The 25572-nt window shown below is 36.6% G+C and overlaps 1 protein-coding gene across 1 annotated transcript in view; it reads left to right on the plus strand.

Annotated features, from left to right (window-relative positions):
• The window catches only part of LOC139722728 (high affinity cGMP-specific 3',5'-cyclic phosphodiesterase 9A-like), a 55580-nt gene that overhangs the window by 24140 nt on the left and 5868 nt on the right, over positions 1-25572 (plus strand). The window contains exons 4-13 of the mRNA XM_071634018.1: positions 2338-2381; positions 7634-7688; positions 11068-11138; positions 15354-15435; positions 18005-18098; positions 19542-19616; positions 21032-21118; positions 21660-21847; positions 24151-24307; positions 25355-25471. Of these exons, the coding sequence (XP_071490119.1) occupies positions 2338-2381; positions 7634-7688; positions 11068-11138; positions 15354-15435; positions 18005-18098; positions 19542-19616; positions 21032-21118; positions 21660-21847; positions 24151-24307; positions 25355-25471 (970 nt within the window). The remainder of the gene's footprint in view (positions 1-2337; positions 2382-7633; positions 7689-11067; positions 11139-15353; positions 15436-18004; positions 18099-19541; positions 19617-21031; positions 21119-21659; positions 21848-24150; positions 24308-25354; positions 25472-25572) is intronic.

Below are 25572 nucleotides of genomic sequence, written 5' to 3' on the forward strand. Positions count from 1 at the left end.
AAGAAGGGGTGAGGGTGGGGGAATCGATGTAACACAATGTGATACATTGGAATTTACTCCGACAAGGACATTATATTGGCAGTTTTGTCGGGCAAATCAGGGAGGTTTTCATTTCACCTCCATGGGCAAATTGAATCTACTCTGTATACTGTAGATATCTGAAAAGCTTTCCATTTTTGGAGGATAAAAAAATGTCGAACATGAGTGAAACTGCATGTCATTCTCCAGGCTATATTGACGGGTGGGATAAGGCTAGAAAATTCGCCTGAATATGATAAAAAAATAAAAATAAAAACGAAGCAGCAGGATCCGTGTCGAGTGCTTTATAAAACGTGGCGCCTGTCACTGTCTTTCAATATTGATTGCGTAAAATGAGATAGCAAGGCTATGCATGACACCGAAGGCCACATTATGTGGATTATATTTACCTCCCTTGGCGATTGTTGCCGATGATTACAATTCTCTCCTTCTTTTGTTTTAGTTACTTTGTTGCACCTCTCTGGTTGTAGCAGCTATGCGGTGATCGGTGGAGCGTGTTTGAAACAAGTCTTCGTTACGGGTCACCTCACTGACGCACGACGAACGCTTTCACGCAACACTCATTACCTGAATAATTAGCTCCAGTGAAACCCATGGCTTTTCTTATTGTTATTATTTTTTAAATCATGTAGTCTCTTGATGAGATACATGAAACCAAAGAAACAGGGCATGTCGTCACATATGCAATAGCTAGAACCCGAAGCCACGAGAGTAAAAATGAAACATAATGACAAAATGAAAAGTACTTTCATTTCATTTATCAGCGATTCTCCGCAACTTGCACAACTAGTAAAAAAGAATAAACAATACACGACAACTTGTCAATCATATGCAATACAGAGTGTGGAGGAAGAAGCAAAGGATTTGACCTCTCAAGGCTTCTCCCTAGTAAACAGTAACAATCATGACACAATACAAAAAGAACAAAACAAAACAAAACGAAAACTATTGATATAATTAGCATCAATGATAAGGGGATTATGGCAGGAAGGCACTATTTCACGTATATGATTTTACAATATGTTCCTCATGTTTTCTCTTAAATGAAGTCATAGAAACACACTGCTTAATATCATTTGGAAGACTATTCCACATCTTAGGGCCGATATATCTTATAGTGGATCGTGAAAACTCATACTTAAAATTGGGCAATCTATATCTTCCGCCTATCTTGTGCAATATCCACTTACTTCATTGTTCTTTACCAAAAAAAAAAGGACATGGCAACATATTATTTCTAAACCGATACATAAAACAGACAGTTTGGGTCTTATTGATATCAAATATTTTCTCCCAAAAAATAATAATTTTTCGAACAGTACGATATAATATACTCTCTTTTGCGGTGAAATTGCATTCTCTCGTCTCAGGAGAAGTTCCCATGTCATGCACTGCGAATTTCTGCTACACAAATGATGCGTCTATCAACAACAACAACAACAACAAAAGTTTTGAAAAGCGTCAGCCTTGGCTCTGAGGAAAAGGAAAAGATGCGAGAAAATAAAAGAAAGCATTACAAGAAAAAACACACGTACAGTTGACATGAAACCAGAAGATATTTTTACTTCCTTCATATTTAATTGTTTTATTTTTTTTTTTTTGTTTTATGAGTGGGGGATGTGGAGAACCTCTTTTTTTCAGTTTCAACGAGAAAAACTTTAAGGAATCTTTAGGTAGCGTAAATAGACACTGTCAAAATAGACATTTTGATTCCTGAAGTATTTCTATATTAGAGATGATGTTCGTAGTGGCGGAGTGAAAGGCGGAAAATCGAAGGCTACATTAAAGCCATCAACTGACATATTGTAATTCGTGTTTTCCGATGTCGAATTACTGTCTTAGCCTGGGATCAAATTCGACATTTTAGCGAAGCACTCGGTTCTGGGTCAGTCTTACTCACGATATTGACACAAGTCACCTAGTACGTACGTATGGGTCGTATAGGTATTATACACACCTACGCGCACTAACCATACATGTAGGTATTAAAAGAAAGAGAGAGAGGGGGGGGGGGGAAGAGAGAGAGAGATTGAGAGAAAGAGAGGGAGACAGAGAGTCAAACAGAAAAGTAGAGGTTAAAACCCGTTGAGGACGAGTCCCGAGTAAACTCGGGCTGGTTTCTATTGGAAAACCGTGTTCTAACAAAATTAGTCCGTCCTAAACGGGTTTTAACCTTAAAGGAGAGAGAGGGAGAAAGGAGGTTCTCCATAATTGATTAACAAAGACAATTTAGGACTCTATGAAAAGCCGACACATTACTTATGACGATATTTTTTCCTCTTTCTGTATTCTCTACAGAACACCTTATAAAGTCATCGTAGCACAGAGTTCTTCAGGAGACGGTAGGTCAATGATTTGTGGAAGAAGATGGTATTTTCTTCTCTCTTTCTTCTTTTTCTTTTTTTTTTCTCTCCTCTGTGAATGCTTTGAATTATCTGTCGCAGTTGTCATAAATTCTTCGATATTGCCTTTAAAGCATCTTAATGCTTCTGATATTTGTGTGTTGTTGTCGTAAAAGAAAAAAAAAAAAAAAAAAAAAAAAAAAAAAACGTATTTTTATTTTTCGTCTTCTTCTTCTTCAGTGCCCGGGTTGTTACATGTGGTCTTGTTTGTTTATTGTTAACTCACATTGTCTGTTTCATGTTCATTTTGTTATTTGTTGAATTCCTGTTCCCTTCCACTGACAAAAATTACAGACGATTAAAACGCGTGTCGTTTGACAGCGGTGTATAGCGAAATATGATTTGCAGAAAATCACGATAGGGGCCTTTCTTGATAAAACACCTGAACGGTTCGTTTGCATAGAGTCTGTACATCCGATTCGGGGCCGGATATGTCTTTTAATTGTAACTGTATTGTGCATTTCATTGCTTTTTGTTTTTGTTTTTGTTTTTCTTCTTCTTTGGTATTCGTCTTCAGTGTTTCATAACAGATGGTACAAAATTATTATATGTTTCATTCCAGATTTACATTTCTTCACATCTTATATCATATATGCAGATTTTGATGGACTGTCTCTTGTAATACCCTCATAGTGTGATTAAAGGTAGCAAATTTCTTGATTAAAGTTAACTCATGTGCCAAAATTCCTGTCAAATCGAATTCATACAAGACAAGCACCAAATAAATCATAAATTCATATTGAATTATCGGTGACAAGACTCAGGCAAAAAAAGAGAAAATGACATGTTTTAAAGACGCACTTTGCCTCTTCTTTTAGTCCAGTCTCTAAAACTGCCATCGCATACATTGTCTGACATACTATAAGAATCCGTCAAACATAAATGATTTTTCCAATCTCTTCGCAATCCGCCTGCCGATTTCTTATCTTTAAAATGTTTGATCGTTTAAAGTAGTTTGAATCATTTTTTCTCAACATTTCTTCACGTTCTTTTCCTATAAATTAATATCTATTTACTTCATCTCTTCACTCTAATTTGTTTTTTTACGTTCTCTCTAATCTAGTATATTATCAAACAGCAACATTGTCTGTTGATGTCTCGTTGCTGTTTGTGTCGCCATAAAATTTGCGTCAACCAAATTGACAATCGTGATAGCAGAACAATAGGTTTTTTGTTTTTTTTCCATCACGGGATGGGCACCAAAAAACAAAACAAAAATCATCCTAACACAAAATCTATTTGAGTGTTTTTGATTGTGTTTATTATCATTCTCAAGCCTAACAAAGTGGAAGCGAGAGAGAGAAAAAATGGTTACCATGGCAAACAAATGCATTATTTCTTCCGACCATTCACGATGATCAAGTTAGGCGCTGCACGCCTTTCTATCTATTCTCGATATGGACGAATCAAATCTTTATTCGTCACGCACTGCAGAAACATGCTATATCAAATTATCAGTTTCGATGGGCATTGTGGATTGTCTAAAATACTTTTTTTTTTCCATTTGCGTTGCGGTCGGTGGACTGCTATTAAAGGGAAGTGTACAATCAAGTGTGAAAATGTAATGCGTGGAAGGGCGGGAATACGGTGGCCTTGATTGTCCCACATTTACCAGTGATTTTGTGTTTAATAGTATGTCTCTACCTACTTACCCACACACGCACGCGCGCACACACACACACATACACACACACACACACACACACACACACACACGATTAGAAATATCCAATATTTTTCATCATTTCCTTCGCTTTTTTTTTTCTTTTAAATGCATCAAATTGACACGAGTCCAATCAACTCGTTTGGTGATGAAATTGAGTCATGTCATGTGTGATATAATCATATGCATCATACACGCTTAAATTAGGCAGATGGGGAACCACGATGCAGAAAACCACAAAATTATTGATCTTGGATGTGCTAAAATTTAGTATGTATAGCGCAAAGTAAACAGTAGTATATCCAGCTAGGCCTAAATTTACCTTCTACGTCACTACATCTATACCCCTCAAACAAAACATGATGAAGGGAAAAACAAATCTTTCATCGATAAAGTAGAGCAACATGGATACATGGAGCCTTATGATTTACTAGAGGGGTGCGGGGCCACATGATAAAATGCAAGGCACCTGACTGTCCATGATGGATCTTGTTTTTTTAATGTCACTATTGGTAACAGTATAGATATGTGCCTGGAAATGAAAAAGTGCATGGTACTCTCATTTACACACGCATATATTTCACATTTAGGAGTATCCAACAAGAGTACACCCATCAGAAATATTAAACATGGCTGGACCAAGGTCAGTACACATCATTCTAACAGTCTCCTTGATATCCACTGAACGCCCGTTGTCCTTGAATATAAAATTAATCCAACTGCAAAAGTATGGCTTGAGTTTTATATTCTGATTCTATGAATTCTAAATCAGGTGGTTTAGAGGTCCCTGGAGACGAGAGCGTGGGGACTTGGCATGATGATAATGAAAAAAAAAAAGAAAACAAAACATAGAAACAATATGAAACGCAAGACATAACAAATAGATGACGGAAACATCTGCAAATAAATCTAATACCCCCCGAAAAAGGAAAGAAAAAAGAATGCGAACAAACCAGCATGATGAGACAAAGTATGGAAAATATAATTTTTCGTTCATTGATTTTGAAAGATATCAATGACCCAAACCCCAAACGTTCTCTGATTTAAGAGCAACCCATGGACGTTCCACTTGGTGTCTCGCCAAAAGCCAAAACCTGGGCGTGGCAGAGTGAATTGAATTTGCATGTAGTCAAATCCCGACACTTCTCGTATAATGCAAGAGCCTGCGTATACAGGTGTAGTATAAATTTAATAGCAACATTGAGTGATGGCTCACACGAGACTGAGGCTTTCATGGTCAGGAGTTATCAAAGTGCATTCACCATGCCGTGTACATGTCTATCTTTCAATCTTTTGATATTGAATGGGACTGTCTCCGCCGTAACATATGAAAAACTTTCATGATCTGCAGCAATATACACAATTATTATTAATCAGCTTTACTTCTCGTGAAAAACACATACCCATTCCATTTTGAATTTCGCAGACCAAGTGATTCCCTTGAGTAAACAACAAAAAACAGTCACCAAGTTTATCTTGACATTGCCCTTGTTATCAATAGGTCATCACTAGAAGTGTTCTGTACAATACTCCATTTTCAATGTTATAAAATGACTATGAATAATCATTACCATCACCATCATGTTAACATTTATCAGAAAATAATAATCAATTAATCGATCAAGACTATTGAGCTCTCATTGCTAGATTGCAGCTTTATCCAAAAAAAAAAAACACTTTGTTTTTTTCGTAAACTCAATGATGAGATATACTGATGATAATGACTTATATAAGGTTAGATATTTGTCGTATCTTTTTCTTGGTTGTTGTTTTTTTATATAATCTTACTATTACGGTGCGGGCATTATATCCCTGTGTATGTGTGTGTGTGCGTGTGTGTGTGTGTGTGTGGTTATGGTACTTTCTGAAAGTATTTACATAATAAAGAAAAAAAAGTCTGATTTTGCCCATAGGTTTAAAAAAAAAGCGAAATTTCAGCGAAATGTGCACTTGCGGGAAGTAGCACGGAAAAACAAACAAAAACAAGAACAATCGTGGAATTTGTAAGGCGTTTATGAAGAACCGACGAAAATTCAAGGATGTAAAGAGTAGAAACGACTCTACATTTCGGCCATTTTTGCTGACACAAACGTTGAATTATTTCAAGGATCGATTCTTTTTTTTTTCCAAAGTGCTATTTACTCTGTTTACAAAAAGAAAATAATAATAATAATATCTATTATAAAATGGGTTCAAGAATGTAGCCAATTGGAAGCGGTGAAATGAGTCACGTGTGCCTCCATTAATTTCTCACTAACATGCGCGGCCTGACGTCACAATGTTTACACTAGCAGTGCGCACTCAATCAGTTGTTACAAGTGCGTCGCGCGCTACTATACGCGCTGTCAATCCTGTAAATAACTTCTAGTTCGGACTACCGGCCGGCCTTTCTTGTGTGCATAAAATGTGTGGCGTACGTATACTCTTATACGCACAGTACTTATTATGTGCGGGATTTCCGTGTGCGACGTGCGTAAATGTTTGGGACGAACATCTTCGGACATCTTGACTCTTTGACTGGTATTGACCAACAAAGGTACGTGAAAAATGCTGTTAGTTTTCGACCCATTTTATAAAACAATTGATGCACAGGATTATTTCGTGGCGTTAGTGGAGATGCAGCTCACTCTCGGGTGTTTACTATGTAGTGCATGTTTCACAATATTATTGTAAATACCTTCGAGTGCGCTACATGTCCACTAACGCACTCTATCTTGTGCATCATTTGTATATAAGTTCAAATGTGACCGTGCATCACAAAACAAACAAAAAGTCGAACAGCTTGATTTTACGTAAGTACTAAAAGGTAAAATGCTTCAACCGAGTCAATCTTTAGTTTTTAATATTTTCTGAAAGATCTATTCTTCTTCTACATTATTCTTCAGTTTGGGATCTTAACATGAATGGGAAAGTGTGTTGTAAACAGTTTTTCTACAACCTTCTTGGGGGGAGAGTAGAATGGTCAGGTACATGTCTCACGGCCGCTTTTCATTTCTTGAAATCCTTTGCACACTCTTAACTTTCAAGTCTAATAACATTTGAAAGGATGAGGCTACTGCTTTGAAAGTTAGCACTAATCATGAGCAGAATGTGTTTATAGAACATGCTAAGATTTAGCTTAATCTTATAATCCTTTCAATGTTGTTACTCCGGTGGTTTACATCCTGTGTTTTCTCCCTTTCAAGGCACAGCTAGTGTGGCTTGGTAAACACCTGGTGAAGTGTACTTCAGAGGCTCTTTTCTCTGTTCAAGTTTCGCACTTTCCAGAGTGTATGCTTTCTTTCCGATATTTAGATAGGTTAAGACAATCCATTTGAATTGAATTATACAACATTTGAAAGCTTAGAGTCTGCTCTGTCAGAATCTGCCCACGAATAAATACCCATGTCTGGCGACTTTTTGTTGGTTTTGTGATGCAAGGTCACATATACCCCTGAACTGAACAGCGCTTCACCGCAGTGATGTGTGCAGTAGTTAGGTTACTGATCAAATGATTTTGTCTTCTTTTAACGTTTCACCACCAACATAGCTCGGGATGAGGTCCTGCACGGAGTTCTCAGTCACGTGTCGGAGCAGGTCACCAAGTGAGTTGAAATATTGGTGTGTTTTGTCTCTACGGTTTCCATGTGTGCGTGTTTATGACCGTGTGTTATATGTATATATATATATATATATATATATATATATATAAATGAAGAGCTTTATTGCAAAATGAGCTTAGAGTCATTTTTAAACATTTCAAAATAAGTTCATATCAGATACAGCACAATCATACCTTTCTAGCAATACCTCACTAGTGACATAGCAAGGAATATTATAGAAGTTATGATTAAAAATATCCTATATTTTCTTATTATGTTCTCTGTTTTTATAGCAGGGTTTCAATTACAAATATCACACCTTAACAGAAATGAAGTTAGCTCGTTTTGCGATCACACTCTTCATATATATATATATATATATATATATATATATATATATTCATATGTGTGTGTGTGTGTGTGTGTGCATGAATACATACATTCATGAGAGGAAAAGAGAGTAAATAATGTTCAGTAGTCGACGTGTTCGTACAATAATATCAAAAACAGAATGTAGCTCAAGCTCATACTGTCAAACATTGTCTAGCCAATCAATAATTTTTGATACATGAATAAGCCAGTTCGGAGTTAGCTCGTGGGCACATTTGATACGAATGATCTTTCCTTCTTTTTTTAAAGTCGGTTAGGGGTACTTCACTCATTTTCAGCACGACATACTAGTAATGCATAAGCTTTACTTTGCAATCTATGAGATTCATCAGTCCTGTTCAAACAAAGAATGAACTTGCGTAAACCAAAGGACCAGAATGATCTGTTAATTAGCACTTTTGAAAGAATCCATGCCATTATTTTGCATTGGATGCATTAACAATCTCTTTGTATTGACATTTAAGTACCACTTTTGCTGTCAGGTGGATGTGCTGGCAAGCTTACATGAATAATCATTACGTCACAGATGCTTATCCCAGCGAATCTAAAAACCAGCATGTTTATACGAATGACCTTTATTCTGCTCATGCGCAAAGTGGAACTGCGAACTGGCTTACTATAAGGCTCCTTACCCTTTGTCAAGTGAATGAAAATCACTTGACAAACAAAAGGCAAGAGGCCCGAAAATGTGTGTGTCAAAGAATAGCCTGTTGGAATCGACAGCATGAGCTTGAGCTCTGTTTTTGTTTCTTATATCCATATTTCTATCTACATGGGCCTCTAGAGTTACATTTTTGTTTATCTATACTTATTTTTCTATTCCATATGATCGCATATCTATATTCACAATCATTTTGTATTCATATTTATATTCATATCAACATTTCCAGGTACAAGGTCTTGTCTGTGACTTTTTATGATAATTATGTGAAAAATTTATGTTTATTTTTAGACCAGCCAATTTGCTGGCGGCACAAAGGACACGTATATACTAATAATTCAAAGTGAATTATATGCATTTGATAGAAAGTGAACAGACGCCTCGGGTTTAAATACTTTCATAGCCGAGGCTGAGGGGGTGGTGGGGGGGGGGGGGGGGGAGGAGGAGGTGGTACGGGTAGTTGAAATGTTGCTGTGAGCCTCAGGCATCTTATCCCCGTATGCTTGCGTCATTGCAACAGACAATCGTCTGTTTGGCATGCGGTTCCTTTCCGTCTATAAAGCTGATTATTGGCCAATTAAGAGTACAGTTTTGCTACGAATTTGAGGCTATCAACGCTATGTTAATAACCTTTCTACTCTTTGAAGTCACATGCCTGTTACTGATAGAGAACATTCCACGACTTCAAAATGCAGTTGTGCAGTATCAGCCACAAACTCTAGGAGCGTCCAGGGTATATGTTGCATTAAAACATGCATTAATCAAACATGTAAGGCCCCATAATCAGGTATCAGTTAGATATAAAAATTGGGTGATTAGAGACTTTATGTTCGACTTTCTGTTGTGTATGTTTGCTGTCAATTTCAAAGCAACAGGGCAGAGGTTGTCTCGTTTTGGCGTTTAGTATAAGAATTAAAAAAAAACCCACCTCACCATTTTTTCCATATCTGATTCAAAGCAGGAGGTAGTATAACATACAATTGCAAATAATGTCCATGACTCGAAATCATTTAAGTGAATGATAGACGTATTCATAAACACAGAGAGCCGCAGTCCGGTGCATACAAATAATTTGTTTCTCTCTCCCTCTCCCCCTCTCTCCTCTCTTTTTCGCTCCCCCCCCCCCCCCCTCCCCCCTCTCTCTCTCTCTCTCTCTCTCTCTCTCTCTCTCTCTCTCTTTCCCTCTCCAATTCATTTGAGAGGGGCCCGACGGCGAGGGTTAATTACTAATGTGGCTTATAGGGTTATGAATAAGTGCAGGTTTTATGCGTTATATTCCACAGAGTATATTATTTTTGTAGCATCGATGACATCCCTTTTAAACAGGCAATCGTTAATGCTGTGTTTAAAGGAGAGCATTAAACGTTAGCTGCATTCATATCAAACAATGAATTCGCAGGTACTAATGCAATAAATAAAAAATCGGCTAGAAAGACGCCTTTAGTTTAAAACGGAAGGGTTTTGTTTGGTTCAAATGGCTCGACATGATATACTCGCGTTTCGAATACGATTGCAACTGTAATTGTTGTATGAAGGCACAACGATATCCTATTTCCGAACACAAGCAACACGATTGAACACTCAGTTAATTGCCATGGCAACTTCAGCAATGGGAGACCTCTTGAAACAGCACTAAAGAGCGCATCATCTTCTGTCTATTATTAGACACGATGCCCTACTATCAATGGAAATACACGACATTACCTGGTTGGAGCTATGATGGCCTTGGCTACAATTTTGACTCGTAATATTTCGCAGATGTGTTTTAATTCGATTTAGGCCAGATTTTATTTCCAACATCACATAAATTTCTGCACATAAATAATTACAGGGACTATGTGTAATACAAAATGTATCAATATACAGTAAAAACTGAAAGATAGAAGCAAATGCATACCATTTTAATAGAAAAGTACAAGTGTGCGAGCAGAATACTTGTGCTGTTATTGGATGGCAGATGCCCGCGTAAAAGACGAACTTGAATGATTCTGTTGTTGTGGACTATTCAATTAACTGGAAGTTCAAGTTCAGTGGTGTATTGCGAGCATACAGAATCACATACAGACATACGCCGATGCTCACGCCAGCCTCGACAATACGTTCTACATCAAGATGATAATATTGCGATAATGGTGTGACCTAGCTGCGGCTCGGCGGCGCATTTTCCTTGGCAGAAAGCGGTAAGGCGGCGGCGGGGGGGGGGGGGGGCGAATTTGACTTTCGCTGAGGCTCCTTCTTTGCAAATCTAACAGTCCGATATCCTCGTAACTATGATACGCATCTACAATCATTTTTCTCTTTCACCGTCGTTTTTTTTTTTTTCACCCTCAGGGCTTGTCGGATTAATGAGATGAAGGAGGAGATGTTGAATCGACTGAATGCCATGCAGAAACGCATTGATAGTAAGTGACTCGGTACCTGTACCAAACGTATTTGCCGGAATGACACAACCAAACATAAATGAGCATATCATAATGTTTCTATTCATGTACATTTAATATCTTATCATACCATTTCATCCACATGTTTGCTATTTTTGTTCTTCCTTTTTGGTTCCTTCATTTCATTGTCTCAGAATTATGCGTATTTCAAAGTGGGACGTATACATTTTAGGTTGTTAACAGTTTCTCTTACATTTTCTTGTCTAACGTAAAACAAGATTTGGTAACAAAACGTAATGCCGCGTGGGAAGATCAAGTAATTAAACATTGACAAAAATAGCATTATGCTTGTGTTTTTAGACTGGAAGATTTAGGTCCCTCTCCCACTCGCAGTAGTAATCAACGATTGAATGTGACTTTCTTTTACATGTTTGTTCAATAAGGTGCAGAACGTAAGAAGGCTCCTGAACAACGTAAGAATTATGTGCACGTATCGTTCACTCTGGTTTGGCTTACTCTAGACTCTACTTTCCTTTTGCTATACTCGCTTTCCTTGAGGCATAGTGCTACACTTTGCTAAATTTTACTTTTCTAGTGTCGAACGTTTGTGTTCCTTTTTACCATGAATAGTTTGCAATGTTGATACATTCCAGGAGAGGAGATTGTAACGAATGCACTGCTATAGTTAACAAAAGTCCTCAATAAAGGTACTTTACTTACTTCACAACAGGAAAACAGAATAATTTAAATCGGAGACTAATTTGATCACAATTCACTTTTAGTCACGCGTTCAAGTTCTACAAAAGAACTGTTACTAAACATAGCGCGTGATGTTCTGAATAGAAACTTTTGAATTTCCAGAGAGTTTTAAACCAGTCATGGTTACAAGAATTGAAATACAGGAAACGGATGAAGGCTAGAATATGATTTCATTTTTTTTTCTTTATTCGTGTAATTAGGTAATGCAAAAGGTGGCTAGGCGTATGAAATCATCAAAATTGCAAAGGAAATAATTTGGCCAATACTGAAATAAGGAAGACAAGCTTTCATTTCATCTTTCACTAATGATTCACCAAGAACGCGATAACCAAAACAAAAAAAAAATCTATATATATATATACTACCTGCAGAGCACGTTTTTCATTTTCGACTGTTGTTTTGATTTGTTGTTTTATTTTTACCGACAAACCGTTCTCAATACTGTTTAGATCAACTAGAAAGCATTTCAAACTATACGTACTTCCACAGTGGCAAATGATTACATTAATGGACAGGAACTACACTAAAGCAAATTTATTTATTTGGCTATTTGCAATATGGCTACATATTATGGATATCCGTTTGCAATCATTACATAAGGATCACTTGTCTTCGGCGAATGTGTTACTTTACTTCCTGTTCTATTTCTTTCTTTTCAATTTGCTTTAAACTTGCATTGCATAGATGAGTTTACCGCTTCTACCCGCTTCCTGTTACACGTATGGTGTATTTGTAATTATTACTAGAACTTAGTGGTTTCTGATATGTATTAGTTGCATTAGTAGAATATACGATCCACACGAAGTTACAACGAGGCTTCGATTTGTGGGATAGTCTTACGTTGTTTTTGATGAAAAGAATAAAATCCCACATACCAGATATCATAGTGAAATATTGCAATCAAGAGACAAGTTCACCATCATATTATAATGTGAATTGTGATAATGGTGGGGGATTGGTAGGACATGTCATTGAAAGTTTGAGGTATATCGGACAATCTGTTCAAAATCTATGAATTTTTGAAGTTTCACTGCCGTTTTCTCTCAATGAGAACCTGCTATAACCTTTGGCATTGTTATACGCGCATAAATAATCCCACTTACACTTTCCTCACGTAATAAAGGAGCATGTACTTTCTTGCCAATTTCAAAAGTCGAAGGGGGGAGGGGAGGGGAGGGGAGGGGAAATATTTCCCTTAAAATTAGTGAGTGAAAAGTCGAGTTAATGTGTAGGCCCACTTTTAAGAAATGACATTTTGAGAAATTATCTTTATGGATGGCTTTCCTTGCATTGCTCGAAGCATCGTGATATAATTTTCTGATTTTCCTCAATTTTTCACTGATGTGCTCTACTGATAATGCTACATTTGCTCAATCCACATGTATATGAAGGTAAACTTGTCCTTTGATTAGGCTAAATTTTGGCTGAAATTAAAACGTTTTGAAATTAACGTTTTCACATCTTGCCATGGCATCACGTCATGCGGCCTTCAGCTGAGAATCTCGATTCAATATCCGCGTCTTTGAATGCAAAGTTCTTTATCCTCGTCCACTTTACACAAAAGTGCTCTCAGTGATAATAGATTAAAGGAGGCTGTAGCCGTGCCTTCTCTTTTCATCAAAGACAACTTTAATCAGTAACTTCGTGATTTTATTTACTTCCAACGCATGCTCTATTTATCGCTTTCATAATTTCCGTCGAACATAGCATTTCTAGGCAATTACACTATTTTGATTTGATGTTCTTTACACCCCCCCCCCGCCCGCAATCTATCAGCGCTTAGAATATTAGGTCACCTTGTGACAATTTGCTCTGTACTTTCCTCTATTCCTTTTGAATGCCAGTGTACATCTGCTCACGTGTAAACCACCGTGATGCCTTCTTCCACTATAAAGGAGGTTATGTTTTTGCCAGCGCTGCAAGCTGGTTTGATTTCTTGTTTGTGTGTTTGATTGTGTGCGATTTTTGATCCTTTTTTTTTTCTTTTGGTGCTGATGTTGAAACGGATTTGGATCACACTTTCGGGAATGATAAAAAGAAACACGTTAAAGATGGCACGAAGAATACGTGATGAAATTTTGGTAGTGATCGAAATCACTTCGGTCGGACACAATGCAAATTTTAGTATATCACTTATTATGATATTGTTGCCAGTTTGACGAGTGTAAGACGACATCGCGTCTAGTTTCCACTGACTTCACAGAGCCATACATTTTGAATGCCAGTGTATATCAGCTCACGTGTGAACCACCGTGATGCCTTCTTCCTAGGTCCTTGCTCTGTATTTTCCTATGTTTTTGCCGGCTCTGGTTTGATTTCTTGTTTGTGTGCTTGATTCTGTGCGATTTTCATTTTGTTGTTGTTGTTGTTGTTGTTGTTGATTTTGAACGGATTTGGAGGATATTTTCGGGAGAAAAAACACGTTACTGATGGCACGAAGAATACATGATCAAATTTTGGTAGTGATCGAAATCACCTGGGTCAGAAACAATGCAAATTTTAGTACATCACTCATCATGACATTGTTGCCAGTTTGACGAGCGTAAGACGACATCACGTAGTTTCAATTGACTTCACAGACCATCCACCAATATTAATATTTTACTGTCAATGTGAGAAAATAAAATAAATAATAGGCCTATGTGTTTTTATACCCTTTTATACCCTCATCGTAGTCTTTTTATACTAAGTTAGTTACATGACAGGCCTACTAGTCACGAATATTAAGATTGTGCACATATCATTTAATGAAGGTATCCCTTGTTAAAAAGAAATAATTGTAGTTTCCCAGCCTGATGTAATCTACGTTCGAAAGGTGAAAGAAAATAATATTGAAACAAGTGATATAGAAACGCTATAAAGACTATTTTTATCTTGTTTTAGAAATCCTTCCCTCCCCTATATATATATATATATATATATATATATATATATATATATAATTATAATTATAATCTACGCAAAGTTTAGCCAAAGAGAAATTACGTGAATCCTGAAGAGAATGTCGGCCCCCCAAAAAAATAAAAATCCTCTCGATTTTGTTTTATTCTCTATTTTTTGGAACTGCATAATGCAGAAAATATTTTACGCAAGACAGACACGACAGGTATGATTTAATGTTTATTCCGTTTCAATTGCTGATTCAACATGAGAAAATTGGCATAATAGATTAAGGAGAAAAAATGATAAAGAAAGTTAAAAAAATACAAAAGTGTAGAAGAATTATGTTTTAAGTTCTAGCCACAATATTGTCAAATCTTTAATGAATACAGACTGGGTGTACTGGAGCAATGAAATCTCCTACCAGCAAATTAGCTGATTTTATGTTAGTTTGTTTTTAGTCTGTTTGTTGTTGTTTTTTACTACACGATTATAGACTATAAAATCAAATTCTTGTTTTCAAAAATCGAGGCATGCTTGAATTTAAGTAGAAATCTTTGTAAAGTATTCATGCATGTTTCTGTTACTGCTATACAGTCGAGGGGAACAAGGCCATCGAAATCGAGAAGAACAAGATGGAGATTCGGGCGATCAAGGATGAGCTCCTAGCGGCAAAAACGTACGTTTCAAGCAAAGTTCGTGGGTCCTCTGAGATGATTATTCAGAGGAATACTTGCTTGGAGTAATTCATAGAAAACGTGTGTGTGTGTGTGTGTGTGTGTGTGTGTGTGTGTGTGTGTGCGTGTGTGTGTGAACAGGTTGTGTAGGTAATCGGATCTAAAGGGAAATAATAATTCCTTGCATGACAAGTTTGGGTCTATTGCATGATGATTGCCAGGGCGCTGGTTATTTTCAATTTCTGACCTGAACAACAGCTCAGCAACACAAAAAGCCGATAAATTGGCACTTGAACTTTGGAAGACATTAATACTCTGTCCTTCATTTTTTTCACCTCTCTTTCTCTCCTTTATATAGCTTCTTCTTATCTTTCTAACTTTTCTTGTGGGTTGCATTTTTTTTTCATCTGGTACTGATCAACAGATTGAATCTCGCTACGCAATCATAAAAAGCCGCTGCGATTATAGAGGGAGTCTAGTTTGTCACTGTTCTTAACATACATATTGCTTTACAACATCGCTTTACTGAGATGATTAATTATGCATTTATATGGTTGGACAAGTGGGACAAAAATATTTGATTTGATGAATTTTCCCGCATAACTTTTCTGATATTTGGAATGGGGCACTCATGTCTCGTACCCAAATACTACTGATGCTGGTCCACATGATGGGTTGTTTGTTCATTTTCCGAAAAGTCTCATATTTGTGTCATAATGGATTTAAAAAAAGACTTCTCAATGGGGGGAAGTGAACGATCCCCTGGGAGAAATGGGACATTACGGGGTGAAGTGGGACAACAGTATCTATAGGCTAGACACAATACAAGCATATCACATAATAAAGTGTGTGTGTGCGTTTGAATATTTACCCATAAAGAGAGTTTCATCGCAAAACATGATTATATTCCTGGTAAATCAGAGAAATCTATAAAAGCATCCAGAGCTAAAAGAAAATAATGAAAAAACTCTTTGACATTTTTATCATAACTACGAATACAGGGAGAAGTGGGACAGTAATGCTGTCCAAGTTCACCCCAGCACCCCCCCCCCTCCCCCCCAAAAAAAATAAATATATGGCGGTTGACATCACTAATTACTAGTACTTAATTTTTGCAAAATCTTGTTATGCAAATTATTGGAACTTATAAGGTCTACATACATGTATTGCACGCTAAGTGCCTGCTAAAGCCGCGCGATGATAGAAAGCGTTTCATGTTGAATGCAAAAAAAAAAGAATAAATAAATAAATAAATAACAAAAAGTGTCTGAAAAAAAGACAATACACTTTCCCGCAGAGCTGTTGCGGGGCAGTTACCATGGGCGTGTACTCTGATGACAAATGCCTGATAGGCGATAAGATTTGATAGTATAGTTCAATTTTTTTTTTGTGATATGAGAGGTGTCCCACTTCGCCCGCGTCCCAGTTCACTCCACTCTCCCCAGGGCCTATTCTAGTGTGGAAACTGCCACTGGTATCGGAGACAATAATTTATTTATACTGTAAAATGTGACCCTGCACCTCAAAACAAACAAAAAGTTGCCAGACATGGATTTTCAGTTAAGACCATATTCTGAAAGAACAGACTTTAGGCTTTAAAATGATGTATAACTCAAATCAAATGGACTCTCCTAACCTATCTAAATATTGGAAAGAAAGCAAAAACTCAGGAAAAGTGTGAACTGAGAAAAGAGGCTCTAAAGTACAGTGTCTATTCAAGTGCTTAATCTTTACCAAACCGTGCTGGCTACGCGATGAATGGGACAAAAAGCATGAAGTAAACCATCAGAGTAACAACAATGAAGGGATTATCAAATTAAACTGAAATTAAGCATGCCTCATTAACACATTCTGTCCATAATTAATGCCAACTTTCAAAGCAGTAGCACTATCCTTTCAAAAGTTATGAGAGTTGAAAGTGAAGAGTGTGGACAAGGTGTTTCAGAAATGAAAAAGGGATTCTAAAGACACACCTAATCACACTATTCTACCAAAATGTTCGAGATAAACTGCTTAAAAACACACTTTCCTGCCAGTTTTACGATACCAAATTTTAGCATTATGTAAAAGAAGACCCGCTCTTTCAGAAAGTATGGAAAAGTCAAGTTCGGCAAGGTTGACCCATTTCACTTATTTTCAGTCCTCACGCATAATCAGTGTGTGCGACTTTATGTTCGTTTTGAGGTGCACGGTCACAAATATAAATGAAAAAGAAAATTCGTCGAAAACAATGATATATTAGTGGGAGTTGATACCAAAACGTAAATTGTGTGCTAGTCGTGGGATAATTCTATTTGTTATCATTGTTTTGTCGTGATTTATAGTCAATTTCAAGAGTCATGCATACAATTATTGTAATAATGATAATATAATCATTATTGTTATCATTATCAATATGATTATTATTAGTATTATTATCATCATTACTATTTCTGCTATCATCATCATTCTTATTATTTATACTACTATTACTAGATATATACATACTACAATATTGATAACATGGTTAGGAATTATTCATATCATCATCATAATTATAATAAATAATTATTTCCGTCATATTTATTTCAGCCGACACGCCAACTTTTGCAAGTGCACCATTCCATCGGCCAACAGCAGTGACACGAGGATAGTTGCAAAGCGAGACGTTCCGAAATACCCGAAGGTTTGTTTGATATTGAATGTTTCCCTCTACCCAGCTGTGTGTGTAAAAAAAAAAAGGAAGGGTGGAAAGATCGGGTGTCTGTTTCATGAAAAAAGAAGAAAAAGAAGAATAGAAAAGACAAAAAATTCAGCGCAAGGGTAACATCGGGTGCCACTTCTGGATTTCTCCAGCTTACAGGCAAAAAAAAAGGGTCATCAGCGCAAAATCGTAGGCCTTTAAATACCTCAACCTACCCATCATATTATTACCAAGCGGAATATCAAAAAGGTAATCAGCAATACTGAATGGCTTACAGAGCAGAGCTGCATTCATACCTCAGAAAAAGGACAAAGCATTCTCGTTCGTGTTCTTTTATAGAAATATAATCTTTGTTTTTTGCATGTTACCTGTTGTTCTTTAGCACAACGTTGTTGTTTCGTATGTGAAATTGAGATTTTCTCCACACATGGAATGTTTACTTTTGTGTGTGTGTTTGACAAAATAAATGTTGTTTGAAGGATCTTTCTTTTATTTTTGGGATCAGACATGGAGGAAAATTCAACATCAAATCAGATTACATATTGTTCCTTTCCTTCTCTCTTTTTATCTTGTCATTTTTGTTCTTATTATCAATGAAGTTATCTTTTTCTGTCAAGCACAATCTATATTTTCACAAGTAATATTGCCACCGTCATTACTACTATTATCAATGTCTTTGTGATGTCATCATCATTTATCCAGTCGTGTTATTACTATGAGCAGAGCTGTGGTGATCTTCGTAGTTTATTTTCCCCAATGTTTGTTAAAAACATATATGCGTATCCATACTTACTCTATACAAGACAAAGAGAATCCTATCATTTTATCCCGTTCGTACTGATTTACCTCTTAAGACCATTACATCGACGGGCCCTTCTTTCTGGAATGAGTTACATTCTGTTCGGTTGCAATCAAGTTCTCTAAGTTCCTTTAAGCAAAATCTTAAAGCCAGTTTTTCTCAAATCCTACGTTTAATTATTTTTCTATGATGACTTGAAGTACCTCTGCATACTCACAATGATGCCTCTCTAGATTGACTTCATTTTGCTTGATCAGTTTGTTACTTTACTTAGCATTAATACCTCAAGTTTAATCATCAACATCATACAATACGTTGTGTACTTCATCAAACTTTATTATATTCTCAACCTGTTGCATTCGTCATGTTTCGTCATTTTTACATATTGCACTAAAAACCCAAATTATACCTTTGGAACTTTCATCCTACAAGCTTTGCTTTTTAGTAGGTTCCTCATATCACACGTCACTATAATTATGTCCTTATACATTTATACAATATCGTTTCACATTGACTGTTTTGTAAAACACTTCCCTTTCTGAAATCAAATGGAATATACAAATTGTAATAATGTGGAATATGGAACATGAAGTAAAGAAAAAAAAACATCATCATACTTATTCCAGTACACACTGTCACGTGAAACCAAGGAGTACCTAAGAAAGCCGACCTTTGACATCTGGCACTGGGAATCGAACGAGGTAAGACCAAACTATCCCTGAAGACCGAATAATTGTGATCCGCTACGACAAAAGGATCCTAAAAGTCGCTGACGGGTGAGCCGTGAAAATCGAGTTTGAAGTCAGATCACCAAAATCTGTCAAAACGTTTGGATTTCTGTTTTCAACATCATTTTGTAGTCTAATGTATCTTCTATCATCTGCCGAAATTTCGAAGCTAAATGATCAAAGGAAAAGCCTGAAAATAGCATTTTTCTGGGCCATGATTGGCTCGCCCGCCAGCGACTTTAGGATCCTTTTGTTGTAGCGGGTCACAATTTCGGGAAAAAAAAAAAGATCCTCACAGTGCAAAACCTGAAGTCAGTACAATAATTGAAGAGTTTCATAGCAGAGTATGTCTTAAAGCGCCGTGTTTGTGCATTCTAAAGTAAGCATATTCGTAATTATGACTGACTATTTCATGTCTATTTGTCTTTTTATATTCTTTTTTAAGCAGTTATGATCTCAACTTAATAAGAACGGGGTTAGCACATTTGCAACAAAACTTAAGGATTCTGTTCAGGAATGATCTCATGAAGAAGATCGATATCGACATCTAAGTTTTGTCTGTGGTGATCATGCTTTCAGTAATAAGTACAGAAATTGTATGGTTACATGAAATTTGTTCCTGCTATATCTACTCCAATTTAGTATCTGCACTCTAAGTCAAGCATATATTCTACCCATAGACATTCCTTTAACCCTTATCATAATCATCAAACCGAACTGAACCTAAAACCTGTTACAAACTTCACCATAATTCTAGGTCCTTGGGGAAAATAAGACGGAGCAGTAGCAAATATTGCGTCATCGTATTGTTTAGCTTAAGAGTGCTACAGAACGGTCATAATGTAATATATTATATCTATTAAATAAATAATGGTTGTTACTCGAAATTATAATGTCTCTTCCTAGGTGTTCCTGACGTTATCGCCCTGGATGTTCTTGGCTTAAACGCACAGTGTAGAGAAAGTTGCCGAGATAAAACTAGTTGGCTACGGGGACTACAACCACTTGACACTTTTTTTTTTAATGTAACAAGGCATAAAGGCAGAAAACATTACGCATGTTCCAGTTTTGAAGGGGTGGTGATTGTCTAAGAGAACGCTGTGTCCTAGATTTTTTGTTTTTTTTGTTTTCGTGCGTGCATGTGTGTGTGTGTGTGTGTGTGTGTTTTAAGAACTTCACGATTCAAAAATGTACAAATTTAAGTTTAACATCCACCGCATGCCTTGCTTTAAAAGGTTGCCAGAGAAAATCTACACCCGCCACCAAAACCTCAATAATATGCCATGATATCAGAGAAGGGGTGCCTGCGTCTACTTTTCTTTTATCAGAAGAGTGAAGTTGTTGCTTTTGTTGAGTTACCTTCTTTCTCTCTTATCCAATTTATATAGATGCTTTGTCTCCTTGAACACATGTACCACGATCTTGGCCTTGTTGAAGAGTTTCACATGAACCCTATTGTACTGCGTCGGTTCCTGGTGAGTTCTTCACTCTAGGCTTCAGTACCACCACACTCTGTCATGTTTGAACCATTGTCCAGGTTCTAAAGTTATTGCTACTGTTGTACCTCTTTTTTTTTACTTGTATCTCGTGTTTTCTGATCATTAGCCTTAAGATTCCACCTGAAATTAAACATCTTAAGTTTAAGTACCGTCATCTCTGAATATTCAAGAGGATTCCAACAGTTATGATATCTCGGATAATTAATTATATCTTAAGAAAAAACAAAGAATATAAAATTTAAGATATGAAGTAATTTAATTTGTCTGGCAATATAAAGAATATTAACTTATTATGACTTAATTCTTTCAGGCCGGGGATTTACTGTCAACATGCGCCACTGATATTTGGGGGAGTGTTACTTTCTCGAAAATTATGTCTTGGTTATTTGGAAGAAATCATAAATAGCTGAATAAACAATTATTTAGATACTCAAATAGTTACTTATTGAAATGAAAGTGGTCGTTGTTATTTTTAATACATCTAAGAAGTATCTTTGTGTGCCTTGCTTCGATGCAGTGCTGTGTTCAGGAGAACTACCGGAACAACCCGTTCCACAACTTCCGGCATTGTTTCTGTGTGACCCAGATGATGTACGGCATGATCTACCTGTGTGACCTCAAGTCAAAGTTCAATCTTACAGACCTGGGTATTCTCCTCACAGCGGCCGTGTGTCACGACTTGGACCATCCAGGCTTCAACAACACGTACGTAAAATCATCTTCGAAACACCAATGACCAGTTTCACAATATTTTTATTACACATTGAGGGTGTTGTTCGATGATTTTCGAAGGTTCGCCTAATAGTCCAAGAATGAAATATGATTCGCTATTCTGAAGGTGAGCCTTTTTTTTTGTACCGTATTTCATTTTCGGTAAAACAAACATCCGGAATAGCAAGCTGCTTCCCTTTTTTCTACGTTCTTCAGGTATGGAAATCCACAGGATGTAAGTTAAGTGACAGACGAATAAATGATTTCGTCATACTTTAGTTATTGCTTATTGTGTGTAATGTATTCTCATATAAAGGTCAACCATTATATGAGTTGAAGGAACACGATGCTGCTTAGACGAGAACTTTACAGCATGGTACTATGTAATTGGTTGAACTTGTAGCACGTGACATGCATTGTTTTCGTTATACTGCACGATCCTTCACTATAAAAATGATCTTCACTCAAAATCGCTCTCCTTGCAGTAAGAGTTTACCAATTTCCTGCATGCTTTCAAAATGTTCTACCATCATAATATCATCTATCATGAACTTCTGGTGTCACTTGGATTGATTTGATTTTGCTGAGATTGCTGTAAATGTAGTTAAGTGGATCCTAAACAATTTTGGGTGCTGGTCGTTATTCCGAAGGTTCGCTATTCCGAAGGTTCATTATTCCGAAGGGTCGTTAATTCGAAACACGCAAATTCCCTACACCTTCAGGTTCGTTAATCCGAAAATGAAAAAGGGTTCGTTAATCCGAAAATTTGTGGCGTTATTCCGAAGGTTCGTTACTCCAAAGACTGGTTAATCCGAAAATGAAATTCGGAACAATGAACCTTCGGAATAACGAATCTTAGGAATAAAGAGCCTTCGGAATAACGAACCTTCGGAATAACAAGCTGTAACCGTAATTTTCGTACCTATGCTTGAATCAAAACATACGTTATCACGATAGAATAACATATCTTGACTCAGATATGAAACACAAGGAATCTAAGCTTGCTGTGACTGCTGACATTAAACAGACCGAAAGGGCATGGACAGCTCCACTGCTGAATTTCCCAAAGCAATTCTACATACCGTCTATGATATGCAAGACAACTAGATCCAACAAGAAAAGCTTTGTACCTCCCAAATCCAAAAAGCCTCTCTCAGTCACATGATATAGATTGACCGTTGAAGAAGCTATAAAAATCTTAATGCCAATGCTCTTTAACTATTGTATTGATTCATGTACCCGTAAACAACATGTATGTGGCCAAAATGGATAATGTGAATACGTGATATACATCTCACAGGGGTATTTTCTACTATGTTTCTTAAGATTACTCGCATACACCCCCCCCCCCCCCCCACCCCCTCAAAAAAAAAAAAAACCTTCTAGATCAAGATTCTGCCAGTTGTATCATCTACAAATCATTGCTAGGGAAATTTTATGATTAACTAAAAACTTTAAGTGCACCTTGCCTTGAAGTCAACATAAATACATTCGTGTTCAATTTCATATGAATAACAAATATAAAATAGCAGGTGAAAGTGAGAATTATGCTCGGTCTATAGGTAACTGTGCATTTCGTTGATTTCCTTTAAATACATCCGTAATCTAGCAATGACTGACATAGATTATAAAGCTACTGCCATGTTGGAACGAAAACAGTGTCCCACAGTGTTGTCACATTGTGCAGCTCACTTTGTCAACTACTTGTGAAAACGCTCGAATTTAACAGTGCAATCATTATTCGTCCCTGTGATGTGGCTTTTCATGGGGTATTCTCATAGTAACGTTTTGTTTCACACTGTAAAATGACGATTAACAATGTGTTCATACTATGTCCACGCTTCTTTTTAACAGTGTGCAGACATTACACACTGTGTTTCACATTATATTTCACATTGTGGGACATTGTCGTCCTTTCAACAGGGTGGCAGAATCTTGGTTTTGAAGATTTCAGCAATGTTAGTGTATAGATATGAATTAAAATTTCTACCATCATGTTGCTTCCATTGTGATGATAATGGTAATTATGATTATAACGATGATGATAATGGTATTAGATAAAAGTAATAATGATAATAATGATAATAATGAAACCGATGATAATAACAATAGTAATAATAATGATGATAATAATAACAACAGTAATATTATTTTTAGTATTAAAGTTATTATTATCATTATTATTATCATTATTATTATTGATATTATTATTATTATTATGTTTATGTTTATGTTTATGTTTATGTTTATGTTTGTGTTTATAAAATGGCGCTGTACACCAATTCCATCTCCAATAGATACCAGATCAATGCCCGGACGGACCTGGCCATTCGCTACAATGACATCTCTCCCCTTGAGAACCATCACTGTGCCGTGGCCTTTAAGATCCTCAGCAATCCGGAGTGTAACATCTTTCGGAGTCTGCCAGAGGACGAGTTCAAAGCCGTTAGACAGGTAGACGCGGATGACCCCTTGTCTAGATCCTGACCTTTCACAAAGATACACTTGATTTAAAAAGTGAAACATTCTTTTCAGACGGACTCAAGATCCACCTTCCACCATTTGTTAAGTGCTTGCATTATCATATCAAAATGTTCTACAAAGAAAATTGCCTAGCTGACGTGATTTGCCACGACAACGCGTTACTTTGACAATGCCGAGATCGTTTTTTTTTTTTCTGTGTCATACAAGGTTCACATAAGCGTGTTTTGGGTTTTTGTCCCATGTCAACTGCAAGCTTCATTGGTACATACAAATGCATTATACAAAATAACATTAAATCCTTGAAATCGATTGTAGGCCTATATGCTTAACGTGTTTCCATATCCGGAAATTAGTCTCGGGGACGCGTTTAGTTTTTTGCTATTCAACTCAATTCAATTCATTTCAATTCAGATTTTCCTTCAAATATCAGCCAGGTTCTTTCAAGCGATATTACAAGTCAATGATAGGTGGAGTTTGTTCGCAAAAACCGATAGGTCCATTTTTGAAGATTTTGAAATACGGTCTTTGTCAATAAGTACAAAATAATACCTTTTTAGATGATATATTGGTCACTACATATAAAGGTACATTTTTGAATTTATGGTCAAAAGAAGCAAAAATTTTCTTACTATTCTCTTTATTTTGTTTGACCTTTAATCGCAAATATCTCCATTTGGCAAATATGGACTTATCGGTTTTCGTGAACTAACTCTTCATATATAAAATATGTGGAGATTGCACTGTTCTTATGTCAAACAAGCAAAAAAAAAAAATGGAATAAGGAGTAAGGAGTCCACAGAAGAACACACTCAGAGGCACAAAACGATAGAGGAAACAAATATTTATGATGTGTAGACACAAACAACAACAACAACAACAAAACATCAGAAAGGGGCAATGAGAGAGAGAAGAAAAGACACGGTCAACGTTTGCAGCGCGCAATTATGCATAAGATTTGAATATATTACCAAACTGGCCAATCATATCTCTCTCTCCATTTTTTTTTTTCTCTCCAAGGGCATCATTATGTTGATCATGGCAACCGACATGGCTCGCCATTCGGACATCTTGGATCAATTCAAGACACAGGTTGAAGAGGGATTCGACTTCAACAACATGGATCACATCAATTACGTATGTTTGACCCCGACTTTCCAAAGATACATATCTCCCTTTAAGTGCGCCACTTTTTTTTCTTGTCGTTGTTATAGTTGCCGCTAATGCTATTGTGTCAA

This window comes from Diadema antillarum, unplaced genomic scaffold (assembly GCF_040938485.1).
Source record: "Diadema antillarum isolate AM-2024a unplaced genomic scaffold, OU_Dant_1.0 scf00000170, whole genome shotgun sequence".
In the NCBI taxonomy this organism is placed as follows: Eukaryota; Metazoa; Echinodermata; class Echinoidea; order Diadematoida; family Diadematidae; genus Diadema; species Diadema antillarum.